The 26383-nt window shown below is 45.2% G+C and overlaps 2 protein-coding genes and 1 pseudogene across 5 annotated transcripts in view; 1 reads left to right on the forward strand and 2 right to left on the reverse strand.

Moving 5' to 3' along the window:
- Positions 1–8286, reverse strand: part of LOC144101879 (ubiquitin domain-containing protein UBFD1-like) — a 30563-nt gene extending 22277 nt beyond the window's left edge. Inside the window, exons 1-2 of one of the 3 annotated variants that reach the window (XM_077635103.1) lie at positions 8265–8286; positions 710–862 (exon numbers count right to left, since the gene is read on the reverse strand). In XM_077635103.1, coding sequence (XP_077491229.1) covers positions 710–862; positions 8265–8271 — 160 coding nt within the window. In that variant the 5' untranslated portion in view covers positions 8272–8286. Of the gene's footprint in view, positions 1–709; positions 863–5739; positions 5795–5834; positions 5980–8264 lie in introns of those variants that run through there. The other 2 variants (XM_077635102.1, XM_077635101.1) reach the window with 2 other exon arrangements.
- LOC144101881 (methionine-R-sulfoxide reductase B1-like) lies at positions 6039–23194 on the forward strand (annotated as a pseudogene). The gene is made up of 4 exons (XR_013308083.1): positions 6039–6258; positions 13607–13755; positions 17560–17680; positions 20252–23194. The product of XR_013308083.1 is annotated as a methionine-R-sulfoxide reductase B1-like (transcript).
- Positions 23195–23304: 110 nt separating this feature from the next.
- On the reverse strand, positions 23305–25918 carry LOC144101878 (uncharacterized). Its single transcript, XM_077635100.1, has 2 exons — positions 25783–25918; positions 23305–24703 (listed from the first exon to the last, which is right to left on the reverse strand). Exons 1-2 carry the CDS (start codon positions 25817–25819, stop codon positions 23751–23753), a joined length of 990 nt encoding a protein of 329 aa, XP_077491226.1. The 5' UTR covers positions 25820–25918; the 3' UTR covers positions 23305–23750.
- Between the last annotated feature and the right edge of the window lie 465 nt (positions 25919–26383).

A 26383-nucleotide genomic window follows, 5' to 3' on the forward strand; every position in this document is an offset into this window, starting at 1 on the left:
GGGGGCACTTTGTTGACCTAAAGTGTGGTGAGGTGAAAGCCTTTTTAGCAAAGTGTTCCTGCTTGTGTCACTGATGTGTGGTTAAGATGTTAAGTACACAACTGTTTGTGAATCTCAAATGCTGGAGACACTAGAGAGCGTTTGGAAGGCATCCATCTGATTTGACGCCTTTCCGCAAACACTCTCCAGCGTCCTTACGCTAGACAAGAATTATTGTGGGACTGTAAAAGAACGAAAAATAAAGTGTCCCTGCCCGTACCACTAAGTGTAATGGGCTGATATGCGTTCACAGGAAGTCGCATAGTCGTTAGCACGCTCGGCTGAGGAACGGAACGATGGTGGTTCGAATCCCGCCGTGCACAAGGATTTTTTTTTCTTATTGAGTTAATTTAGTGATCGGTGTGACATGCCTCGAGACCGGACATGACCTGAGAACGGACAAGGTCATGGCCGAAAGTATGAGCCATTACAGGTTTTCGCCTTAAGATATTCCGCAAGCCCTCCCACGTGAACAGCGCAGCCTTTGCATATTTCAACTGAACACTGATGATCTATCTCTTCTGCAGCAGAGCAGCTTGTTTCAAACATCCACAAGTTTCCAATTCGAAAACCCACACTTCTGCATGTGAGAGGCCACTGTTTCAAAGTCAGACTTCAACGCATCCTTGCTCAGGCAGTGCTGCGAGCAATGCGGTGAATTTTGGCTCACCCTGAGGTGTGGGGGCACCGTTCTGGCTGCTCTCCTCACAGCTGGTCTTGGGTATTTTGGCTTCTGTCTCCCCGCTCTCCTTGTCCACTGTCTGTTGCTGCTGCTGCTGTTGGGTGCTAGTCCCACTGTTGCTCCGCTGGCCAGCCATGGCAGCTGCGAAATAGACATGCAGCACGGTGTTCAGATGCCTAGAGACATAGACCGCGTGGGGTCTTTAACGGGCACTGAAACCTCAGTGTTCGGGCATTTATGTACTTTACTGCCATCTAACCGCAATCACTGGAGATAGCTGCAAACTAAACAGCCAAACGCTGTAGCCACTGAGTCAGAACTTGAGCTAACAAGTTTACCACTATGTACTACGACCACCCTTTCGCCTCTTTTTTTGTTCCCAGCAAAAAATGATTATCTGACTCTTTCTGTGTATGTAAACATGTGTCCAGCAGCAAAGAACGCATTTACGGCTACACTCAACTCAAGGACGAAGCGGCTTTTTCTCACCAAAGGTCACCCTTCCAACCAATGGCGTCGGCCGGTTATCATGACCCTGCTAGCGTGACAATGCAGGGATGGGACTATCTCTTCTTGTCTGGCCCTCCCTGCATTGTCACAATAATTGGCCGACACCATTGGTAGGAAGGAGGTCCTATGACGAAGAAAAGCCACTTCAATCTTGAGTTGCGTCCGACTACAAAAGAAACTGAAATTTGGAAATTTTCCCGCCCCTCCATTCAAACTTGTGACATGCATAGCGAGGAAAAGCCATTCTGAAGGGAATGGTGGTGTTGCATGGCCTCTGGAATCCGCGAAAAAATTCCGTGTCAATGCATGTATTTCACTTGCAAAATTAACTGGGGACGGTGACACCTGCATTGTTTTTTTTTTAGCTCATAAAAACTCCATTTTCAGTGAATGTGGTGTCTGTCGTTAGAAAGCCATAGTCTATCGATAGAGGCCAACTTCAATTAGTCCTCATTGTATCTCTAAGGGTACACTGTACTACTAGAACCAGAACATAATGCGCACTGGCAACAGTAGAGAGAACATAATACTATTTAATCAGTGGGCCGAAATACTTGTGCAAAAAGCCCCATGTTAGTGCTCCACCTCACCGTGCGTTCAGATCCCACCGGCGGCATGGTTGTTTTATCTGCTGCTTTATAATTAATCACGATGACCTTCTATTATATAAACTTATAACTCAATTTAACAAACAGAAGAACAGCCATGAATTATTTCATTAAAGCTGGAAATTAGTAAAATCGAGCAAGGCATTTTTCCACTCTTCGAAATTTAAACTTGTAATGTAGCTGCACCCAAAATCTACCGCGGCATCGAAATTTGCCAACAACCCATGCCTGCGCATATGAAAAGTAATCGAAAGCGGCCCGAATCGCTTGTGCGTGAAAGCACCAGATGGTAAAACAGAATGCAAGCCAAGGTGGGAAGCACCGCTGACTGCAGAGTCCGCTGTTCTGTGCAGCAGCGCAGCTTGCAGCCCCGTCAAAATAAAACCGGGGCCATGACTTGGGCGCCAAGATGTTACTGCTGGCACACTGCCAATAAGCTGGGAGGCTAGGCGGACAAAATAAATGCAAATTACCTGCGTTTTTTGCTCATTTATTACCACAAAGACTTTGTTAAGTAGTGTTTAGCGGTCCTTTGTTTCATTATTTTGGGTTACTGAGAACATTAAAACCTTCGGGCACTTACCAGGGAATCGAAATTTGATTGTTAGATCAGGCACTTTGTGAAATCGGGTTTCATTAAATAGAGTTTTAACTGTACTCCTATCCTGTAATATCTAGTGCAATAATATTTACCATTAATTCTTACTATCCCTGGGTTCCCTATTTAATTTGCCATCTCACAATCACAATCATGCACACGTGTTCACCTTCTCTTTGTGTGTTCAACATCCAACCCAACCTTCTGCAAAGCCCGCTCCAAAGGTCACACAAAAGTAAATTCGCAGTGATTCAGCACACTGAGCAGTGTGCATTTTAAAGCATAAGCTTCTCACTGACTCTTCGCATGTGCAAGTCTGGCTGTTGCCAGTCCAGCTCACCAGCATACATCTGCATATACCAATTAGCTCAAACGTCAGTATTACTCCAGCATATATCAGCATGTTGAAACCCACTATAGAGAATTACAGCTGCAAAAGGAAGCGGTTGCTATGCCTGTGCAAAGATCTATGGAAGCAGGCACCCAGTGCTTTAAGCAAAGGCGTATTCCAGTGTCCACGAGTGATATCCTGGTATCTGCGTGCTGTCCCCGCCAAGAGTTATCCTTTGCTATCACTGCGGCAAGAATAATTTACACAGACAGGAAGAAACCCAAACAACTTCTTCAGGACACGGACGGAATTTTAAGAAACCTTCACCAATATCTCTGCAGCTGTTAAAAAATATGTACAGTGCTTGTAGTGTCTAAATTTTCGTGGTTGAGCATGACTGCTCTCCCTGAACTATTGCTTTGATTGGTGAAGTGCACAAACTACAAAGCCAAAGAATATGTGGGTGTGCACAATCGCATGCAACCAGCAATTCGGGACTTGGATCAAATACAAGTTATCTCTGCTCATCAAACCAGTAATTCCACGTTACAAAACAATCACTTAACTAATTTTTGAGCGCCCCTACCGGAATAATTCACTCCTCCTCAATAAATGTGAGAAACGCCAACGGTTAGCAAGCAATATTTAAGGCAAGACAGCATATTGAACAAGACGGCCTAAATGCGGCAATTTGGAATGCACGAGTGACTGTTTCTTGACGCTTTAAACAGTACGGCTCTAGAACTACATTTAGCAAATGCTGAAACCTGCAACATTATATAACAGACCCTGTTTACAGCAAGAGTCTTAGCTCCTTTTCATGTGGCACTGGTACTCAAAAACCTGTTCGTATTTGATGCTGATGAAAAGTTCACCAAATGATTACCCCTTACACTTCAATATATCCACCAGCTGTTAAGGGAGCATCGGACTCCCTAGAGCAAATGCTTCAAGCAAAATTAGGCAAACTATTGGTACGAGGTAAGAAGGGAGCATACCCGAAAAGCTCAGAGTTTAGCCTCAAAAACTAATATTCAGTAGAAAATAGTGACCACTGTTTAGTTCTGAACAAAACGGGTGAAAGAGTCATTGTATGGATCTCTGAATACCTATCCCTACGGCAGCAGTGTGTAGTTGTTGGTGGTCGCTCCTCGAACTATGGTTCTGTCACTTCAGGCATCCCCCAGGGCTCTGTTCTGGGGCCACTTCTTTTTTTGTTGTATATAAATGATATTAATGCTGATGTTACTTCTTCGTTCAGAATGTTCGCAGACGACTGCGTGATTTATAGAATTATAGATAGTTCACTTGATGTGCAAAGCCTGCAAAACGACTTAGATAAGATAGCCATGTGGTGTAATGATTGGGACATGACTTTGAATACTAAAAAGTGTGTACACGTCACCTTTTCGAGGAAGCGTTCCTACCCTGCTTATATCTACACTATAAACCATGCAGCCTTGAAAAAAGAACAGAATTTTAAATACTTAGGCGTTTATCTTACTGCTGACCTGAGGTGGTCAAAGCATGTTAATTACGTCGTAAAGAAAGCTGCTGGTATATTAGGTTTGTTAAGAAGAAATTTCAGCCACCTTCCACAGCATCTCAAAGAACAGCTATATTTTACTCGCGTCCGCACAGTACTCGAATATGCATCAGTGTGCTGGGACCCGCACACACAAGAACTTATTGACAAATTGGAAAAAATTCAAAATAGGGCAGTCCGCTTTGTACTTGGAAACTATTCCAGGACACTCAGTGTCTCGGAAAGCAAAAGGAATCTTCAGTGGCCAGAACTTAAAACTCGAAGAAGAAACCTGAGATTAAAATTTTTGCATAACATTTTCTATTCCAAGACTGGCATAGACGGATCAAAATATTTGAAGCCGACTTTCTATGTCTCGAAGCGAAGGGACCACAATTTAAAGCTTCATGAAATTCCTTTTGAAGGTGACGTACTCCGTTATTCGTTTTTTCTGCGAACAGTTCGCGAATGGAATGCTTTGCCGCCACATACTGTTAATGTTCTACCTAATGATGCCTTTTTTCACGCGTTAAGTGCATGATTTTTTGTTTTTTGAATGTGAAAGTGCCCCCCTGCTGTAATGCTGAAAGGCGATGCAGGTACCAAATAAAAAAAAAAATCCACGACCCTCTCTCCAACTATCTCAAGAGAAACCAGCCGCAGCACATTCAAATATAACACGCGCAAGAAGCAAGACAAAGCATTTTTTTTTTTTTGCATTGTACCTCTTCAGCTCTTGAGGTGCTCCTCAAAAGAAGCACAACTGTCACGCTTTGAACTACCTTTCTTTCACCAGCCCCACTCACTCCGGATCTTTGAACCACAGCGGCAATTAAAAGACACGGCGGTAAAGACCCGCTCTCTCCACCGCACGCGGTATGCTCTCCGATTGCAGCGCTGTAGAAAGCGAGAATCCGTCTCGATTCGGCCAAAGAATTTGCGCAACTCCACTGTTTGCGCCAAAACACACATTTGCGCAATCAGCGAAGAGCCTGGAGACCGCCAAATGACTTGCGCATTTAAACACTGCGAAGTCCCTGAAAACGCGCCGCTGCGTACAAAAAGCGACGACGATACGATACTCCGAGAAACTCGACACCGCTAACCCGTGCGCACGTTTCATTACCTGCAAACCATAACAAACCCCGTTCATGACGATGCGCATTTTTTTTTTTTTTCAAAACAAAGCACCCCGTGCCAGATTCAAACGAAGAAAAAGCGCGCAAGACAAATTTTATCGACCGGCTAATTAATGAATTAGCCAGCGCGGCGAGCGGAGGCCAGTACGGAGCTAGGAAAGGCGCCCAGAGCGCATCGCCGCATCGTATGGCCCACGAGTCAACAGTGCGGAGCAAAACAGCTGAGCATCATGACTCAGTTCACGCAAACCGACGCGTCGACGGCGCCGAATTTCGTCCTCGCAACCGACCGTAAGCGCGAACTTACGGTTTGAGGAATCGTTCGGTCTCTTAAGGCTCGCGTCCATCACAACCTCGGCTAATTAATATCGAGCAGCCGTTAGTAACGGGCCAGCAACTCACTTTCGCCGTCGGTTGTGTTGTTTTCAGATGCCATGTTGAATTTTGACTGCGGCGCTACCTTTTCTGGTTGCGCGCATTTTAAAAGTAAAACAAAATCTAAGACGCTGATGTCAAGGTCTAAATATATTTATTCCTATATTACTGTAACTAATTTTTTAACTGAGTTAAAGATACTTAATTTTTGTCATTTGCTGCGGGTCTACATTTGGTCTGCTGCCAGGCAATCGCGGTTCCCGGCTGTCTGCTCCTCAGATTTGCGTAACCTCTGGCGCAGTCCGTAGCGTGCGGTCGGTAGCAGCAGCACTGTACGTAACTTTCCTATTTGGACTTGAAGTCGTTCGTGGGTTCGCGCCCTGTCACCCGGTCACGATGGCGTACTGCATGTGGAACGGCGCCGAGAAGTATCGAGATACTTTTGTGTCAGGTAAGCGGCAATTCTTTCCAAACTGCGTGTGCCCGGCCTTGTCGGTGTGGTGGTTGCCATCGCGACGCGCTTGCGATAGCTTTTCCCCGCTAAGGTCAAGCTGTCCCACGCCTGTCACTAACATCTTGGCGACAAGGATTTAAAAAAAAAAAAGCCGGGTCAGCTAGCGTAACTTGTGCACGATATTGGCTCGCGAATTCGCGATACCTGGGTGGAGGAATGTTGTGAAACCTCGGCACGAGCGGATGCACTGACGCGGAACAAAATCGGCAGGAACGGCGCTGTTTCCCGGCACCCTTCGACAATCGCGCGACAGATCTAGGCGGAAAGCCGCAGGCACGGACGCGCGTGGGCTTTATGACGTTCTGTGCTTGTTGAGGCAGATCTCTCAAAAGCCCCGAGGTCGAGCTTTGCTCAAGGAAGTTTGCTCCAACAATAGTCCTCTCGATGTCCATAGATGTCTGTTTGGCATGTCCCAAATGCAGTTTAAATGCTCAGTGTATGACTGTAGTGCATTAATTAACGTGTAGAACAAATATTCTGAGCGTATAATGAGGACATAAATGTGAGCTAGAGCAGGGACTCCCAGAGAAGCAAATGTATTCTATACCGAGGCCATCTTTAGTTTCAGTTTATTTCTACTTTATGCCATACAACTTATTACCAAACACTGTTAATTTTGGACAAGTGTGAGGTCCAAAAAACAAGGTGCATGTAGGCAGTGATGCAGGACTTGCGTCGTAAAATTATAAATACAGTAGAGCAAAATACAACGATGGGGAATATACAAGTTACATGAGTATGCACGTCTAAACAAGTCCATGAAATTGAATCAAACCAATATACTGCAAGAAATGCAAAAGTGTAAACATTCACAGTGTTCACATGAGTTTCATATGACTTCAGTCCATTAATTAGTTGCCATGAGATTGTTTTTCATATGAGTTCAATCCATTAATTAGTTGCCATGAGATTGTTTTACCTTTATCTTAAGGGGTTCTAATTGCGGCCATAGAGAGTAAGTTTGCCCAGTTCTTTTTTATTTTCATCTTCCAAAGGCCATGTCCATAACATTGCGCTTCTTTCTTGTCTGTTGTTATTCATTTTTTTTTTGTCTTCCAGCCCAGTATTTTTCGTGCTCTGTGTTTTGAAGATTGAACAAAAATAAAGTATTGCTATCCTATCATCAGAAAAGTACCAGAGTTAGCCATCTAAATGCTTCGCTCAGAAAACTTAGATTGGCCCATTCAAATGACGTCGCCTGTACCCCTATTGAAGGCACAAGGAAATATTAGGATTCATTATTGAGGTAAACATGGCGCATACCAAGGTAAAATATGCATGACCTGACGAAGGCATGCCTCGTTGCATTGTGCAGCCAACTGGTACCATGTGTCACCTGTTCTCGAGAAACAGGGTCTGAGTAATGCAACACGATAAGTGTATTGCCGCTGAGAGGGGTAACTTGCCACTTCAGGTACGAAAATTCTTGACCCTTATTTTTAGTTACCACACTTGAGCGATTTCAAAGCTCCTACTGACACGTTTACTACAAGACACTTTTGTGCGTGGTGGAGGCAGGATTCATGTGCTATCTGTTTTCGGCCTATGTTTAGAACTCTCTTTGTTAGCGAAACATAGCTACCAATTATTATGTCTTTATTCTGCGTGGCCGTATTATAATGGAAGAGAAATACAAAAATACCCGCTTGTGCTGTGCGATGTCAGCACATATTAAAGAACCCCCAGGTGGTCTAAATTATTCAAGCCCTCCATTACGGCGTCCCTCATAGCCAATGTGTTGATGCGGGGCATTAAACCCCACAATTTCTAATTTATTCTTTGTGTCTTCATGGACTGTTCAACCGAAAAACGTGCCGCTATACCTCTCTATCTGGAAATTTTCATTAAGTCAACATGCCGAAGACTTAATATTTGCACAAGCATTCTGCCCAGCAGCTGTTTGAACTGGTTTTGATTGACAGCCCCATTTCTCCTACACTCACCGACCATCCCACTCGAGGCACAAGTACATCCACTCGGTTGCGTACACTTCCTGCGCCGCTGCCACTCGGACAGCTTTTATTTGACTTTTTCCGCTCATCTGCGCAACTGCCACCAATGCCCGATTCATTGCTTGGATGGTGGTTCTAGGCACCAGGAGTCTTAGGAAAGGCCACGGTAAACATCTCCTAATCTTTTGCCCATGTGCTGGCTTATCTTATCGTAGACCTTTCGTAGCGTGGAGCGAAAGTGATTATGTACTCACTCCGTGGAGTGCCTTTGAAGCAGGCTGCTGTTGTCATTGAGGATGAACATTGACAGGCCGTGACCCACCTCATGAGTCCTTGGCATGCGGTGTATATGTGTCTGATGTGAGATATTAAGAGCCAAGAAGTAAAAAAAAAAAACTTGCAGCTAGTAAAAGTGGCAGGTGCGGGCGTGTTTATTTTTGTGGCTATCTACATCACACTTGAAAAAAGTAAAATATTGACCTTGTTCGTGTAACTTCAAGAATGGTATTGCACCAGCATCCTGTAGCTTGAGTTGCGTGGCAAAAAGTAAGAGGAAATTGGTACATTTATGTAAACCCAAAGAGAGCTAAATATTCCACTGTTCCTCAGCATGAGTAATATAACGGATGCAGTATGATAGTTAGGTGTCATGTTAAATCAGATGTTAAACATGCCATGTTAAACAGAGTGCCCTGTCATGCTGTATGCACTGCGTGGAGGTAGATAAATGTTGCTGTCATACTACTAAAGTTTCTATCAATCAAGTTTCACTCTCTGGTACTGTCAGGCTAGTGTTATCAGCATGTGGGTTGCTTGTTTGCTTCTGCTGTTATCTGACCTCGGGTTCCTTTTCAGTATGACAGTGATGGCAAACTCGGCTTTCTGTTTGAGTAAACCACTTGTGTTTACCACTTCAAGGAAGGTACAAGGCCAGTTATTCTGCAGATATCCATTTCTTGCTGCCCTTGAATTTGTCTAATCATAATTAGTATAGTCAAAAGCAGTTGTTCTTCATAGCATCTAGTATTAATTGCCGTGGTGTAATGGTAATATGTCAACTCCAATTCCTCGTCAAAGTAACATTTGGGGCCAAATGTAGTACTGTCTGTTCTGCAGAACAAATGCAGTTAAGCCCTTTGCCAAGCCATTTGGTCCATGGTGGAAGAAAGCAAACTTGAAGTTTTAATTATTTACTCAACCTACAGCTCTGTCTGGGTAGTGTTGCTGGAGAAAGTGCATGGGTACATATTACAGAAGCTGAAAAAAAAAAAGAAGGTAACGAAGATACTGAAGCTAATTCAGTATGAAAAGCTACGCACGTCAGACCAATTCTGACGTTACTGCATGGAACAGAAATTCGCTTCCACAGATATGTTCTCTGGCAAGCCATTCTATTCAGTGTGGAATGAAGAAAGAATAAACCTTTAAAAAATATTGTTAGAGCATTGCACGCCATGTATTCTCCTAGCATGGTGCCATCGACATGCATGACAGTAAGGAAGCACACGATAGGATTCCTTATTTATCCTGACCTCAAAATACGCGTGTTGTAGCACCACTATTGTTCGTACAGATGGTGATGATTTGAAGAAATTCGCTCTTATATATTGTGTTCTCATGAATGAAGCTGTGAATTAAGTTATATCTAAACGAAGAAACAGCACGATGAAACACAGACACACGAGCGCTGACTCACAACTGAATTTTTATTCTGGTGGAAAGATGCTTATATAGAAGACATGAGAGGGTGGGTAACAGGGCTGCTGCAGCGATAACCGGTAATCAGTGTGGTCGCGTCGCAAGATGGCAAAACACAGGAACAAAAGAAAAATAAGCGATAAAAAGATGGTGTAAAGAGCCGCGAAAAAGTGGTGAGGTAACAATAACAAAAACAATGAATTTACCCAAAGGACGGGGAATGCGTTAAAACCATGAAGGACACAGAGAAGAATATGCAAGTGAGTACATAAAAAATGAAGAAGTTAAAAATGTGCCCAAAAAGGGAGAATTAAAAGCGTTAAAATCTTGTAAGACGCTGCGGAGTATAAAGCAAGATAAAGGCAGTACCTACAAGGGATTATTGAATCATTCAGCTGTATGCGGCACAAAACAAACCTTAGGTGTTCATCAAATCGCCTAGAAAATTCAGCTCTTTTTTTTGACAAGGAGAGGGATGGAGTGCTTGCGCATTGTTCACCGGCATAATGGATTTTTGAGGGCTTCGACGATTTCCCTCATCAACCTATCTCGTCCTCGGCCGATAGTGGCCAGCGATTAAAGACAGGGGTGCAGATTCTTTCAGGGTCGTCTTCTGTGATTTTGCACTTCTTACAGTGCTTAGCCAGGTGCCCAGAAATGGCTATACTTTTAACGTTGTTTTGATGCTCTTGGAGACGGATATTGATACACCTTCCCTTTTGACCGATATACCTCTTCTCGCATGGCACTGGGATGGACTAAATTATTCCTTGTATCTTTGGTGACAAATCTTATTTCGTGGCTGTCATCAGCTCATTCAAGAATACATCAGCTTTTGAACTGAGGGCCCCTTACCTTTCAGGCATACGTCTAGTATGGTACAGGAGTTTGCATATATTGTTCAGGAATTCTTAAAGTTACTTTTTCTTTTTTTCTAAAGTTCAGCACACTAGAGGAAACAAACTCAGCCTGTCCGAGTTAGATCCATTTAAAAGTAATCACCATTAATTGTAAGTTATCTGAAAAACTATATTGGTGGGACCAGGGTGTGCTTGTAGCAGGTGAAAGAGAAAAATAAGCATTTTTCAGCCCCAACACTTCACTGTATTTAATACAGCACATCTGAATTAGACGTGTCAAAATTGTTGAAGGCAGCAGGAATTGACTCGTAGCACAGCACATAAAATTGCATTGTCATCAATTTCTACTCGATCTTTACTCAAAAAGTCTTTCCAGAAAGTGCAGCTCATCAATGCAAAAATCTAAAGGTACTGCACGAAAACTAGCGGATATACTGAATTTTCCACATGGCGGTGTTTTTAATGAATTTTATATGATTTCATAGTTCTCTTTCTCGCCTCTTATCCATGGCATGACTTCACCCCGGGATAAACTCGTAAACGGCCTCTTAGAAGCAATTAAGCGGCCAGAACATAGGTACTGACATGGTTTTATTGGCACTGTTGCTTCTAGGTGGCTTTGAACATTTTCGCACTGTACACACAAAGGCGATAAAGTCTGGTGTATATCTGCAAATTCTGCGCATTAAAATGGAAATCTAGGCAACAAAATAATTTAAAGTAAATGCAAAACAAAAAAAATCATCAGGTTTAGTAAACACTTTCTTGGTGTAACTTATCATTTACAGACTTTTTTGTTAAATAATACGCAAAAATATAGTAATCGGCAACGTGTTGAAAAATAAGCAGCACATAATTTCGCTAAGAAAAACAGCCCTAAAGAATTTGAGTCACTGAAGTATTTTTTGAAAAACCTGTATATGGTACCTTATTAATAACCCTCCCACCCCCCCACCCCCTGCTCTGAATTTTGAATAGAATAAAACCCGCAAATGATCAGGCCTTAATTATATATGTACACAACAAAAATAGCAGAGGTCCTAAGGCTAGCCCCTGTGGCTTTCCGAGCACAATGGAAACACGGATTCACAACCGCTTATCAGAGCACTTTGCATCCAACAGTAGAGGTAGTTGCAGATCCAGTTGATAACATGTTGAGGTAATCCCAGTTGAGGTATAAATTGTGGAGTGACAGCACATGCGGAACTCTTTATCAAAAGCTTTCTTGAAATTCAGAAGGGTGTAAAGTCTACACTGTCATCAAAAAAATAAAAAGGTCATGCACATGCCAGGCTCAGTTGCTCTGCATTTTTGCTGCAGACAGGAAATGTCGTCTCATATTCTTTTTTTTAAAGAATGTAAAGGGTGCACTTGCAGCGACATGTATAGCGTCGCCTTGAAAATCGCTGCAGTGAAACGCGTTCCAGTCGTTGACAAGTAGGTGAAAATATTTACTGCCTGTGCGCGTTTTGTTCTTCTTCCTTAGAAGGTTGTTAACTGGGAAGGCTGCCTAGCTCAGCAACAGTTACCCACTCACGGGTAACGTGAGATGGGGTATCTGTGGCTGAGGCAGCTGCATTGTCGTCGCTTCGGCTGCCGCGTTTGCTGTGACCCCCCGCGCGTCTTTTCTTTCAGTATCTTTCCACTCGCACCTCTTCTGTCTGCACGTGGTAGTGATTGTATGCACATTCCTCTTCAGCTGCAATCTCTGGGCGCTGGCCTCGCACGTCGCTTTGAGTGGAATGTGCTTTTTCTTTTTGTCACTGATTTTCCGCAATCCCTGCTGTGCAAATTTGGTGCGCCTTCCGGGGAACATTTGCTGTACTTTCATATTTTCAGAGTGCATCTTCTACGGGGAATAATTTAAAGAATTTATTAGCCTGAAAAAGCATTTCCATGCTGACTACACGCAGACGGTGCTGGATTGCTAACGTGTTCGTGTTGCAGCCGTGGATGGTCCAAGCGAAATAAGCTTTTTTAACAGCTAGAGAATGTTGGAGACACACGTCTAATGATGGATACAGCAGCACACTGCAGAGGATTGTCTGCTTCGTGAACAAATGAGCATATAAGGGAGTGATTAATTTCTGTGTTGCCAGTGCCGTACGACCACGTGTGTGCCACGTGTGATCACGTGTGTAGGCGAGCCTCGTAGGCGAAAAGACAGTCTCTATGCTCACAGCTGCCTTTTATTCCCAGGGAGTGATCAACCCTTTCTCAGAAGGAAATGAGTTTAGGGGAGCCGGGAGTGCGCTCTCCCTCCTTCGTGTGCCCGATGTGAGACCTGCGCACACCTCGACTCAGGTGGCAGGTGCAACGTGCCGTGCCAAGTCCGCCAGTAGCGACGTGCGGCAGGCGACGCACCCAGTCGCGCATGGTGCACCTGTTCATGAAGTGTTCAGATTTAGCAGTTTTTAGTGCGAAAGCGCTAATTCACTAGTAATCCTGAAAAAGCCAATGGGCCTCTGGAGCCTTTGACCCTTGACCTTTGATTTGAGATGAAATGACCGTGGCCGAATTTGACTGCAGGTGAACTTAGATGTTCTCAGGTGGAACAGAGGCTTGACCTAGTCTCAAAATGGAGTTGGCCCACCTCCAAAAATGGGTTTTGCCCACTTCCGAAATTTTGAAAATTGAGTTGACCCACGTTTAGAACTGTGATTTCACACAATATTTTGTGCTTAGTAATGCTAAACCACCAGCCATTTTTTCTTAGCCATCTCTGTGTCTCGCGCGGTCTCTCTGCTTGTTCACTTTATGGGAGCTTGCTTGCAGGTACTTACGTCTGCTCCCAGTGCGGCCACGAGCTGTTCTCAAGCCGAACGAAATTCGCCCACCACTCTCCTTGGCCGTCGTTCACTGAGACAGTACATGAGAACAGCGTCGCCAAACGCCCCGAGATCGGCCGACCTAGTGCCCTCAAGGTATACGATCTAATGCCTGTTGCATGGATCCTTCTTTTTAACACCATCAGTGGACATCACATCGGTCGCAGCAGACAAAATCACATGACTAGTAGAGCCACTTGACCTTGGCACCAGACCAGGCACGTAGCAAGGATTTTTTTTTTTTTTTCCGGGAGGGGCCCAAGGTAATTTTGAGCTTCTGAAGGGGTGGGGGGGCCTGGGCTCTCTTGGCCCCCTTGGATACGTGCCTGCACCAGACCGACCCCTTCCCCTCAGTATCTTATGGTCATTGCTGATGGTAAAAAGTGATGTCATGACATCCTAAATGAAAATTTAGGAATGGGAATGTATTGACCTGTAATTATTTCATCGTGAACCAGCCGGAAACCTTCTGGTTTGCTCCAAATTGAAATAATTGGTCCCAGTCTAACTGGATTTAACGCGACAAAATTAAGGAACTCGTGTTGCAAAAAAGGCTGCGCCGGTGCCATTGACCGTGAGCAAAAATCCACGAGCAAGTCCCCCGAGAAGCAACCCACCATGGCAGGTGGCAGTTGAATTAATGATTGCTCCCGAGAGGTTGCTCAGGAAAAGCAACCTAGGCCACACAAGTCCATCAATCGTGGCACGTTACTTAGGTATTACAATTAATACGAAACTTGGTTGGACCACACGTATAGACAACTTAATAGGGAAAGCAAATTAAAAATTAGGATACTTAGGACGTTCGCTCAGACTTGCCACATCAGAAACAAAACTAATAGCTTACTAAATTATAGTACGCCCAATGTTTTAATACACTTGTGAAGTCTGCGACCCCCCACACTAGGTCCGTGACATCTGAACTGGGGCATGTGCAAAGACGTGCACCGTGTTTCATCTTTCCTAAGTATCGAAGGCAGGAACAAATTTCCCCATTGTATATCCGAGCTGACTTCCCCCTCTTAGAGGTTCGAAGGAAAATAAAAAGCTTGAATCTGTTTTATAATATGAATGACAAAACACTTGTAGACAAATGTAAGTACGTCAGTGAAGCTCTGTCACATATAACGCGAAATAAGCATACTAGAACCGTCCAAGAGAGAAAGCTTTCAAAGGATTGCTTTAAATATTCATTTTTTTATACTAACATCACATGACTGGAACAACCTGCCCAAACAAGCGGTAGAGGCGGAGAGCCATTAAGTTTCTCGTCATTGTTATTGGATCTTTCTAAAATGGGATGCTGATTACTGTGTATCGCGGTATCTTGCACATTTTTTTGTTTGCACTGCATTCCACTAATATCACATGACTGGAACAACCTGCCGAAACAAGCGGTAACGGCGGAGAGCCGTGAAGTGTCCTCATCATTGTTAATGGATCTGTCTAAAATGGGATGCTGATTGAGTTTAGTGAAGCGTTTTGCACTGTTCTTGCCACTCCGTTCTCACACCACACTGTACGAAACCACTTCTATTATGGTATAGTATTTTTGCTCTCTTTGTTTGCACTTTTTTGCTGTTTTATTTTTCCTTTCATTCCTGCATTATATTGTATATAGCCACTCCTATCCAGACCCTATTTGGGCTGATAGTTCCTCTAAATAAATAAATAAGACTGATGCACCACTGTGCCAAGAGTGGTATGGGGACTCCCAGGGACCTATGATTGTACGGTCAAGAATTACTAATTCCACATATATGAGCATTAGCCCATTAACGCTACCACGTCATACCCTTCAAGGCGGAGCTTAAGTGGGTGTGTGTGTCCCCAATTTTTTAGTGCGGTAGCACTGCTAGGCGCATTTCCCAGTTTCGTGTATACGTACAGTCTTTTTCAAAAGTCTTAGGCCAAAGGCTTTTTGCTTCAACCACATAACAGAGCCATTACGGCGCTAGTAAAGACCAAATGACCTTGAAATGCTAGCAGAAGGCCTCTTCTTGCAGTAGAGAAGCTTCCTGCTTGACTTGTGTTTTGAATGATCCGTTACACGGTGCATTCTAGGAAAATTCATTTCGCTGCAGCTGAATGCTGTGGCCTTAAGACTTTTGACCAAGACTGCACATGTCTGAAGCCTGCTTTGTGGCAGGCGGCTCACCTGCCAGGTGTGTGTACCTGGGTGAAGGCCTTCAAGGTAAATGCCTTCAGGTCAAAGGCCTTTGTGAAAAAGGTTTTTAGGCCGAAGGTCAAAAGCCTTTAGCACGTAAGGACCTCAATACCAGTGCCACACGTGCACAAGAAATGGCAGTAAATGCTTAAGGCCTTAAGTTTCCTAGTGTCATTATTTTCGGAGTTAGTGCTACATACCTAATGTCACTATACAAATGTCACGATGATGACAACGCCTGCATGGCAGTCAGAAATTTCACCCGAGTATGAACAGTGCTCATCAGCGTACAAACTTTTTCAAATGTAATATACACACTATTTTGCAGAAAATGTCGCTACAAGTCGAAAAAGTACCCATGCCAAAGTGCAGGCTACAGAACTTAATCTCAGGTTGCAGTCCACAGCTGCAAGGAGATCCACAACAGATGCGCTCCATATCTTTTTGATGCCGGTTATACCATATGTGCTCAAGAGGCGCAGAGCCCGCAGGGACACCTCTGCTTGCCTTCAGGCAGACTCGCAATCAGCTGCAGTTGGATACAACTCAAGAACGAAGCGGCTTTTCGCCATCAAAGGACCCCCTTCCAGGCAGTGATGCCGGCCAATTCTCGTGAACCTGCTAGCCTGACAATGCAGGAAAAAGACTATCCCCTTTCATCTGCCACTCCTTGCGTTGTCACGCTAGCAGGCTCATGTGAATCAGCCGACATCATTAGCTGGAAGGAGCCCTTTGATGGGGAAAAGCCACTTTGTTCTTTATTTGTACCCGACTGTAGGGACTGTGTTCTCTCTTTCAGCAATACGGATAAATCCAACACTTCTACAATGCTTCAGTTTTCAAGACGCGATTGGTTGAGAAGGGAGCAGGCAGACTTACACCTGTTTTCCCTAAACCAAGAACTTTGCAACTTATTGGCGACCTCGTTTGCAGTGAAAGATTTGTCAGTTGTGTTTCACTGGAGCACATTTGTGCTCAGACTAGATGCTTGATGAACAGAACCTCCAGGTCTTGCATGATGATCCTCAACCAATAAATATTCCTTGTGAAGTGCAAAACGTTAAACCTAATGAATGTAGCCTGCTCATAGGTAACGCCAGAGCAGTTGTTGGGAGTGTAATCTGAATGGGGTGTATGCCGAGATTCACTGACAGAGAGCAAATGAAGATCCAGAGGTCAACAGAAATGCGGACGTTTGGATGGGGTGTCTACATCTTGTCGCCAGTGGTGTTTCCAGTGCTGCATCCCACGTTGTTTTGTCTATTTACCAAAAGTACAATAAAAGCCGGAAGCTTGTGGATTTACCTTTTTTCCTTTGGTCACAGTCTAAGCATGACTGACAAAATTAAGAAACCAGTCTGACCACGCTTGTGAAGAGTGGGCTGCAGCTGTGCCTGCGTATTCCAGAATGAAATTCCCTTGCAAATGCATTCACCAAACAAGAGGGACGGACAATACCATTTGTTGGGCGAGTTCGTGCTCACGATAATCTATAATCCATACTGGCTGGTGGCCAATAAATGCTTTAGTTGTGAGTCAGCGCTCTGTGTTGTGTCCTCTCTTCTCTGTCCCGTCTTTCGCACTGTTATGGATTATTTATAGAGGGATGGAGCTTGTATACATATGGTGTGTCTCTTTTGTAGTGCAACGATGAGCAGCTTCCCGCCGTCCTCAGCTCATATTTTGTGTTTCGAGGAGCAACTGCCCACTTCTTGTGTATTCTATGGTTCCAGGTGTACTGTGGCAAGTGCAACCAGGGCCTGGGCCATGAGTTCCTCCGAGACGGGCCCAACGGCAAATCACGCTTCTGAATCTTCTCGGAGTCGCTGCGGCTCATCCCCAGCAGCGACTCAGGTGACTGCGCCAAAGGGTCGGCCTAAAATGGAGCCCGACTGTCGTGCTTGAAGTATACGTGCCTTGCTTTCCCCCTTCCAACACTACCACAATTAGGCTGCTGCTGTTTTTTTTTTCTAGTCTCGGAGTAGGTAGCATCAGAATTTGCTTCCGCGTACTAGTTTTTATAGAAGTTTTAATCGACATGCTGTTCACAAATACACAGAGAAGCACTAACAATGCTGTCAAGGCTTGTTTTATCACTTATCTCGTGGTATTATGTTAGGAATGCAGTGTGAAAGAAAAAAATGGATAGTCAAACAGCAGCATAGGACTTCGTTATAAGAGTTCCAATATAAAATGTGCACATAATTGCTCATGCTGCTTGCATGTGTTTCACTAGTCCAACACTCACATTTCTATTTTCAGACAGGGTATATGAAATCAGTTTAGCTAAATGAATCTCAAAGCACACTGTCAGTTGCACATTACAATTTATGCATCCTGGCTTGTTATGCGAAAGGAACAGTCAGCAGAGGGCAGATTTTGAATCACATAGGGCCGTCCATATTGAAGTGGGGACATGGCATGAGTGCATGGCAGTGGTGTATTCAGCAGTTCGCACACTGCCTTTATAGTGCCGACCTTTTTCTTGGAGGCGCAGCTGAAACCGAAAGTCAAGTTGCCAAGCTTTGTCGGGAAACTCACCCAAAGTGTTCCTTCTTGTGATGCTCTTTGAAATCGGTTTCGTTAGCTTACAAAACAAATGACTTGACTGTTTCGTAAAGTTTTCATTGTGCATGCACTATCATGGCCTGTGATTCTGGATGCATGTGTGACTGCAGAGAGAGCTGGAAGCTAGAGGTCTGAAAGCGGTCAAGCTGCATTTTGTGCCACATAAATGTTTGTCACGATAGGGGTGAATGGCTCTGTCATGGCAACCGTCCGTGCCGCATGTCTGTAGTCTTGAAAGTACACCTTTAAATCTGCCATTGATGAGCCATGCTGGTCTCGCCATGAAATGAGCAGGAGAATAAGAATCCAGTGGGTGCCAAGTACTGAATGTGGAAACCTTGTGAGTGTTCAAGTTGTGCTGCCGTGCTTTCAAACAATGCATGAAACACACTATTTATGTTCTATTTATTTATTTATTTATTTGATTTTTTGCACTATCCATGAAAGTGCTAGTGGAGTATACCTGATTGGATCTATGCACCCTGTGATAAAAGAATTGCTTCTCACATAGTCATTTACCTGAAGGTTTGCCCTGGCAACTGATAGTGTTTGCTGTGACACATTTGTTTGCATGATTATGTTCGTGGTGTTTTTGTATATCTAGTTTGTCATAACTTGCTTTTACTAAGGAAGTGTTCCTCCCCAGCTGCTTAGCTTGCAACCATAAAGATTTATTGAAATTATTCAGTGGTGAAACAAATACACAGGGCTCTCCCTGCAGTGGCCAAAGAGCTTGTCATTCTAGCACTGATTCCTTCTTTTCATAATGTTACTGTACACTTGCATTTTGAGGCAAAACCGTTGAGCTACAGAAAGTTGACAGGGGGCGCTTACTTGATAGTTTTGTGTTTTATCTTGTGTTTTGTCCTTGAGCTATGTTGTTTCTGTCCAAGCTTGTGGCTTGTCCATTGCTTATGCAAGAATGCAGTGTCGCAGATATCGCAAGGCAGAATCTCTCTCACAGCAGTGGCTTACTTGCAATTTTTAACCTCCTTTGCAAATGCTTGGCTTCGATCACTGCCTGATGGCGTTGAGTACCTTTGCAACTACTACTCAGATTTTACATTGCTGTGTTATAGATAGTACATGTCACATTGCAACCCCTTCAGTACAAGTAACCAGGGTTATTGCTTTCAGACAAACATCTGGTGTGGGTAGCAAATGATCTCCTAGTATTTCCATTCCATTTCCAGGTGACTTTACTTGCCATGTTACCTTCTTTAGCTTATATTAATCAAATATTGCAGCAGAACACCTCATTTGGGGATTTCTCGCTACTGATACCAAAACAAAAACTAGCATGCAAATCAAAACTGCAGACAGTGACACATGTACTGATATGTTGCAATTTCGTTGTTTCTGCCAGCTGGATAATTGACTGGCAAGATATGCGAGATAGTAACAAGAACTACGCATTCAAAACCTTGTCCCATGGTACAGTTAAACCTAATTCTTTTGATCTGCCAATTTCAACAATTTAATCAGTTTAAATTTAAGTTCTTATTAAGGAATGCTGATTTTGTAACGAGAGATCAAGGCTGAGAAGAATGCTTCATGAACCCTTTAATGATCTAGTATTCTGTGGTCTGATGTCATTGGTGGGAAATCTTGTGCATTAAATTGGTAAATAATCACTTCCAACTAAATTGCACCAGTTTAAATTTGATTGGCTAATACTGATTCGTTAAGTAGAGATTAAAGCTGGAAATAATGTCTGGAGGTCCCTTCAATGGCCTGGTGTTCTATGGCCTCATGTCTGTAGCAGTGCGTTAAACTTCCAGAGGCTTCCTGACCCTCCTTTCCACTTTACCGTGATTGCCTGGACATTTGTCAAGCCATGACTCACTTTCACTTCAGTGCCAGGCGCTGATGCGACAAAAGCGGAGGACGTGCCCAATGGTGGCAACTTGGAACAACAGACACCAAAACCTCTGGGTCTGCTGTATCGCTGCAACCTGTCCTAAACACTGTCTGAGCCCGTCCACAGTGAGTGCAGTGTGACTTAAAAATGTCAACCACTGCCCAATCAACGGCAAGCCCTGCATGAAAGTTATTCACAATGTGCCTGCAACATTCACGAGACGTGTATGCCAAGTACTGTACTTATCAACATATGCTACCTTGTCTACCTCTTAACACGTTCACTGCGGCAGTGATTTTCAGGGTCCTGTGCACCATGTAATTCCTGTGCACCGGTGGGCCACCCTTAAGTTTTCTTGGATGCAGCATGACCCAGCCATCAACAAATGGCTATAGAAGCCTTGTGTCCATACTTTTCGCGAGTTCGTCAAACTTCCTGAGCTATCCCACTGCTTCATTGCATGACTGAGCATTCATTACTGCACAGCTTGCCTACAGGACGTGACCCATAACGCAGTGAACGTGTTAATACAGGTCAAACTGAGGTTTGGACAACTGATTATGTTCGAAACCAGCAGAGATTAAAAGAATGTATGAAAGGTAATATACCTCATAATTGTGCTGCCTGTTTGAGCAACATTGGCGGCTTTTACCAGAGCGGGTACATACTAATGTAGATGTATACTAGTTTACTGGATACTGGCTGCACACGTGCAGTGGTAGGGGTGCACCCAGGAGGGGTTACTGCGCGTGTGCAATTGGTGTCCAGTAAACCGGTATGCATGTATGCTAGTACATCTTTGCTATGCTAAAAGCCTTTATTAATGAAAATATTTTCTAGTGTCTATGTATACGTTGTGTGTAAAATGACATTCAAATGTTGTGGAAACGCTCCGCTGTTTCATCCACGTGGTACGATGGCAGCAGTCATTAAGAGTACACCTTTAGCAACTTTAGACACTACATTCCAATGACTTACCGTTGCTTTTGAAAGACTACTGTAATTTCAACTTTGCATCTGGTTGATTTAGTAAAATTTCCCAAGGTCATGACCAACTTGAAATGAAACCATGAAATCGTGTGCAGAACCCACAATGAACACAGAAACAAATAATTTACTCACATAGAGTTTTAACAGGTCATGTTGGTGGTATTGGAATAAGAATTAATTCTCATCTGTTCTTAGCTCTGAGCGTGTCTTGCAAGAGTACAAGACTCTTAGATGCGTTTATGTAGTATGTGCCGTGCAAAGAAGTTACAACCTTTGTCCGTAAAGTTTCGAGACTGATTTATTTTCTTCTCTAGAAATGATTCTCTAAAACAAATGTTTGTCGGTATATGTAGCGCCATCTTTTCGGGCTAACCTGAGCTATTTATGTTAATTGCTGTGGCAGCTGCTAGATGGTACTGCATGTAGAAAAATACGTTGTCACTAGTCGTCTGCGCATTCTACTGTGAGTGAATGTGGAGAGATGGACGTCCACCTCGAACAGTGTGTAAGCATAAAATTCTGTGTGAAGCTTGGCAAGACAGCCACACAGATGTATTAGCTCCTTCGTGACACTTACGCCAACGAGACATTATCGCGGGCGCGAGTTTTCGAGTGGCACAAGAGGTTCATTTCGGGGAGACCGTCGGTGGAAGACGACACAAGGCAGGGGTGCCCTTCAACCTCACAGCATGAAAACAACGTGGCTCGGATCAGGGAAATCGTACAGCAAGACCGCACCATTACAGTCCGCATGCTATCAGATGCTCTCGACATTAGTAAGACAGCATGCCACCAAATTTTGCTTGAGAACTTGGGGAAACGAAAGCTGAATGGCAGACATGCGGGCATCAGTGAGCGCTGATTTGCAAGGATACTGCATTCGTCGACAGCATCATTGCTGAAGACGAAACATGTTGTTTTCAATACGATCCTCAAACAAAGAGGCAGAGCGCTGAATAGCAGTCCACAAGCTCTCCAACGTCGAAAAAGCTGCGACGACAGAAGACCAAAACAAAGACTATGCTGATTTTTTTTTTTTTTTTGATGCCAGAGGTGTCATACACCACGAGTTCGTCCCACAAGGGCAGACGATGAATCAGGAGTTTTACATCCGTGTGCTCCAACGCATGCGTGATGCAATGCAATGCCGTCACCCTGAATTATGGGTATCTGGACAATGGAGCCTTCTCCACGATAATGCAAGGCCGCACACTGCTCTCAGTTTGACAAAATTTCCCGCCAAGCACAGCATTACTGTACTTCCCCATCCGCCATACTCGCCTGACCTCTCCCCATGCGATTTTTTCCTGTTTCCTCGTGTGAAGAGAGCCCTAAAAGGTCGCTAGATGGGGAGCGTGGAGGCCATTCAAGACGCCACAACAAAGGGGCTGACAGCCCTGCCAAAAGAAGCATTTTCCAACTGTTTCCAAGACCTCAACAAGCGTTGGAAGCTGTGTATAGACTGCAAGCGAGACTATTTCGAAGGGGTGCTCCACAAATGATTTCAATGTTAAACGCATTTTTTTTTAATGGGCGCAGTCTCGGAACTTTACGGACAAAGGTTGTATTTAAAATTGCATGTATAGTCAAGGTTGAACAAGGCCTGCATGTTGACCTTCTTTGCCAAAGGACCTGCCCCCTTATTTTCGACAAGTATTCTTGAAGAACCTTATGTATTTATACCTGCCCCATTTTGTCTTTCTCATGTTAAAATGTCCTGGCATTCAAAAGAGTCTTGCACCACACCCTGGTCACTGCACAAATGATGCGGTGCTGGTAAAGCCTTCGAAACGGCAGGCGCGGTGCTGCTGATGAGTTGCACGTGGCAGTGTTCAGGCGTTTGGAGAGCAAAATGTCTTTTTTGAGTGCTGGCAATTACTCTTGTTACCTTTTGCACAGTGTTGGCACCCTTTGGTGCTGGTGATCAGAATAAAGTTCCTGTGCACACAGATGTCTCAGAAACGAAATTCTTTTTCTTCAAGGGATGCGTGTGAGTGTCTAGTTATTAAAGCTACCACAAAAGATCACTGCCTGGGTTCACAGAGCTGGCAAGGCGCAATTTCTGGTCGTAACTGGCTTGCGTGATTTATTGGCAGCGTAGATGTCATCGTATGGGGGAGTTGATGCGCGCACCTTGGCGCGGTAACAGCTCCCGTCAATCAAACTCAAAGCCAAATGCTTCGCAATATGGCACCTGGTCTGAGGTCTTACTCCAGGATCATAGTGCACCAGAAGGAAGACATTGTGCAGGCTGAAGTGACATAAAGGCAGCTTTTCCCACTGAGACTGTTACCTAGCCATAAAAATTATGGAGCATAACACTGAAACTAAACGGTGACCTACACCTATGTGTTATCACATGTTCAAAACTGTAATCGGCAATAAAGTACTTCATTGCCATGATGGCTAAGCTGTCAACATCTTCAAAACTGCTTCCCTCGATCACATCGGGACTAATCAGTGATGCTGACGCGCTGCAGCTGCAGCACAGAATTCACCGTCATGTCACGTTTCTGTGCTGAGTTGAAGTATTCGCAGCTCGCACAGTTCTCCCCGCAAGCGCTTGCACTCTTTCTTCAGTGCCTTTATCTGCTCCTCATACTCGGCTATCGTCAACCCTGACACCTGAGTCTGGCAGGCAACAGACGACGTCGCCATGACACCTGCAGGGACAGCTTCCACACAGTTCTGCACCTCATTGGCCACACTGCTAGGCGTAACGCCTATGTCACTCGCCTTACTCTGACCTCCCGCCTCCTCGGGCTCTGGGCCTTCCCAATCCAGCCCCGTAATACTGTTCTCAGGAGATCGTATCACCACCACCGGCGTCTTCGTTGCCCTGACAGCAGGTCCCACCTCACTCCCAGTGTTTCGCTGGCGTTCACAATCGTACCCAGAAGAACTGTCCCTCAGAGGTCGTATGACCACTGGTGAGGTCGTGACCCTAACGGGTGGTATAACTTCGCTGCCGGCGTTTCGCTGCCCTTCACCATTGCGCCCCAAAGAATTTCCCCTCATATATTGTTTGACCACCGGTGCCACCGTGACCCTTATGAAAGTTCCGGCTTCACTGCCAGTGCTTTGCTGGCCTTCACCATTGCATCTCGAGGAACTGGCTTTCAGAGGTCGTATGATCACTGGTGAGGTCGTGGCCCTGACAGGAGGCCCAGCCACACCATCAGTGCTTCGCCGCTGCCGCCCGCTGCTGCTGCCGTGCTCTGTGGATCTGCCAGGCACAGCACTGAAGACTGCAGGACCGCAGTCTTCTTCCGCTGGCCGTTGGCACCTCCTCCGCCGGAACCTGCAGTTGCGCGCCTGCAGAGTAGACTCCTGGAACTGGGAAGGCACTGCGTGTGCCAACAGGAGGCGCCTCTTGGTGCCCTGATGGTAGTCCTCAGGCTTGAAATGCTTGCTGCAGATCTTCGTGTACTCAGATGGGACCCACGGATCGCTGGCACCTGTGGCGATGAACATCAAGTAAGGTTTCACCAAAGCCATGCTCGCAAATGGTCACACCAAGAAAGTACTTTTCATTGAGCTTGCTGTCACCTCTTCTCTAAGTCCCTCCCCTTCAGGTAGGCTGGGACAAGGAACAAGTCAAGAATAGAGTCTAGTTCGTTGTTCATGGTGCAGGGAAACACGCTAAGCTGGTCAAACTGTTTTGGTTTTCATTGGTGTTGCACCTCCTATCACATCTATGTTACATGTAAAAATGAGCTCTGTTCAATGCAATAAATCAGTTTTGAGTGTGTGCTCTGTACCACCATTGTGTATTTTTCGTCTCATCTTGTAACCAGTTGAGCATGACTCCCTGCACCATGAGACGTGCATGACAACAGTGCAGTATCACAGCTGCTGGTCTCCTTTCATTATGGACGGTGCGCATGAGAAATTAGTTTTAGCGCACCATCATAGACCGTGCAATTAACGCCAACGTGTTACAGTACAGCTGTGCTAAAACCTTCATTTTTCTCCTTTTGCTTTGCGCAAACAAACCAGTGTGTGGTGGCATTTCTGTATAGACTGAGCACAAAACGATCCGCGGCCACTACCGCGATTGGTTTCTGCAAGGAGCCCCTGCACATGTGCAGGTCACACTAAGGGCGTCAGGTGCCGGCCAGCTGCACACGCACGCCTGCCGCGTCGAGACCAATGTGTGTGTGCACTGGTGTGGCACGGACTGCGGTAGCTTGGCTTATGGGGTTTAACGTCCCAATGTGACTCTGGCTACGAGGGACGCCGTAGAGCAGGACTCCAGATAATTATGGCCACCCGGGGTTCTTGTAACGTGCACTGACATCGCACAGTACACGGGTCTCTAGCATAGTTCGCCTCCATCGGATCGTGACCGCCGCGGCCAGATCGAACTCGTGTCTTTCGGGTCGGCAGCCGAACGCCATAAACACGGAACCACCGTGGCGGCCCCTTGCAGATCGCGCAACGTTAAACCTCTCTTTTCATTGACTCAAAAAATAAAAAATGGCTGTGGTTAAACCTGGAGTGATGCGATAGCTACAGCTGGCCGAGTGGAACTCACTCAGTCGAATTGCAAAGTCAGTCTTTCGCCGCTGCATTTTGCTGGGCGTTCCTTCATCTTCGTCTCTGGACGTGGATTCACTCCTCCCCACTCGGTTTCGCCGGCGCGCCGCCGGGAGCTGCCATGGCGCCCCACGCCGAAGGCTCGAAATGCTTGCGTAATGTAGGCGCACACACCAGCTGCGTGCTCTGACGTCACTCCGCTCATGCGCACAACTGACATGGCGGGCGGCGTCTGCGGCGCAGCGGCGAGGCGCACACACCAGCAGTGGGTTATGACACCACTCCGCGCATGCGCACAGCTGGCGGAGCCTTGGTGCCACGGCTCAGCGCGCAGCCACGCTGACCTCACGAAGTGGCTGGCGTAGTGTAGCTATCGCTACAAAAGTTATCCTGGCGCAGCCAAAGCATCGGCGGGCGTCGAGTTGTTGAACACATGCAATAAAAAATGCCCCGACACTTACGAGCGACCTGTGCCAGCTGGTTTTGCGAAATGACAAAGCGACGATGATGACAGGCATAACTTAGGTTATGAGCGGGTTACAATGAGTGGTTTATGGTCTGAGAAATGTGTGGCGCGGGCTCGCAAATCTCGTCGCGCG

Source organism: Amblyomma americanum, chromosome 8 (assembly GCF_052857255.1).
Source record: "Amblyomma americanum isolate KBUSLIRL-KWMA chromosome 8, ASM5285725v1, whole genome shotgun sequence".
NCBI classification, from domain to species: Eukaryota; Metazoa; Arthropoda; class Arachnida; order Ixodida; family Ixodidae; genus Amblyomma; species Amblyomma americanum.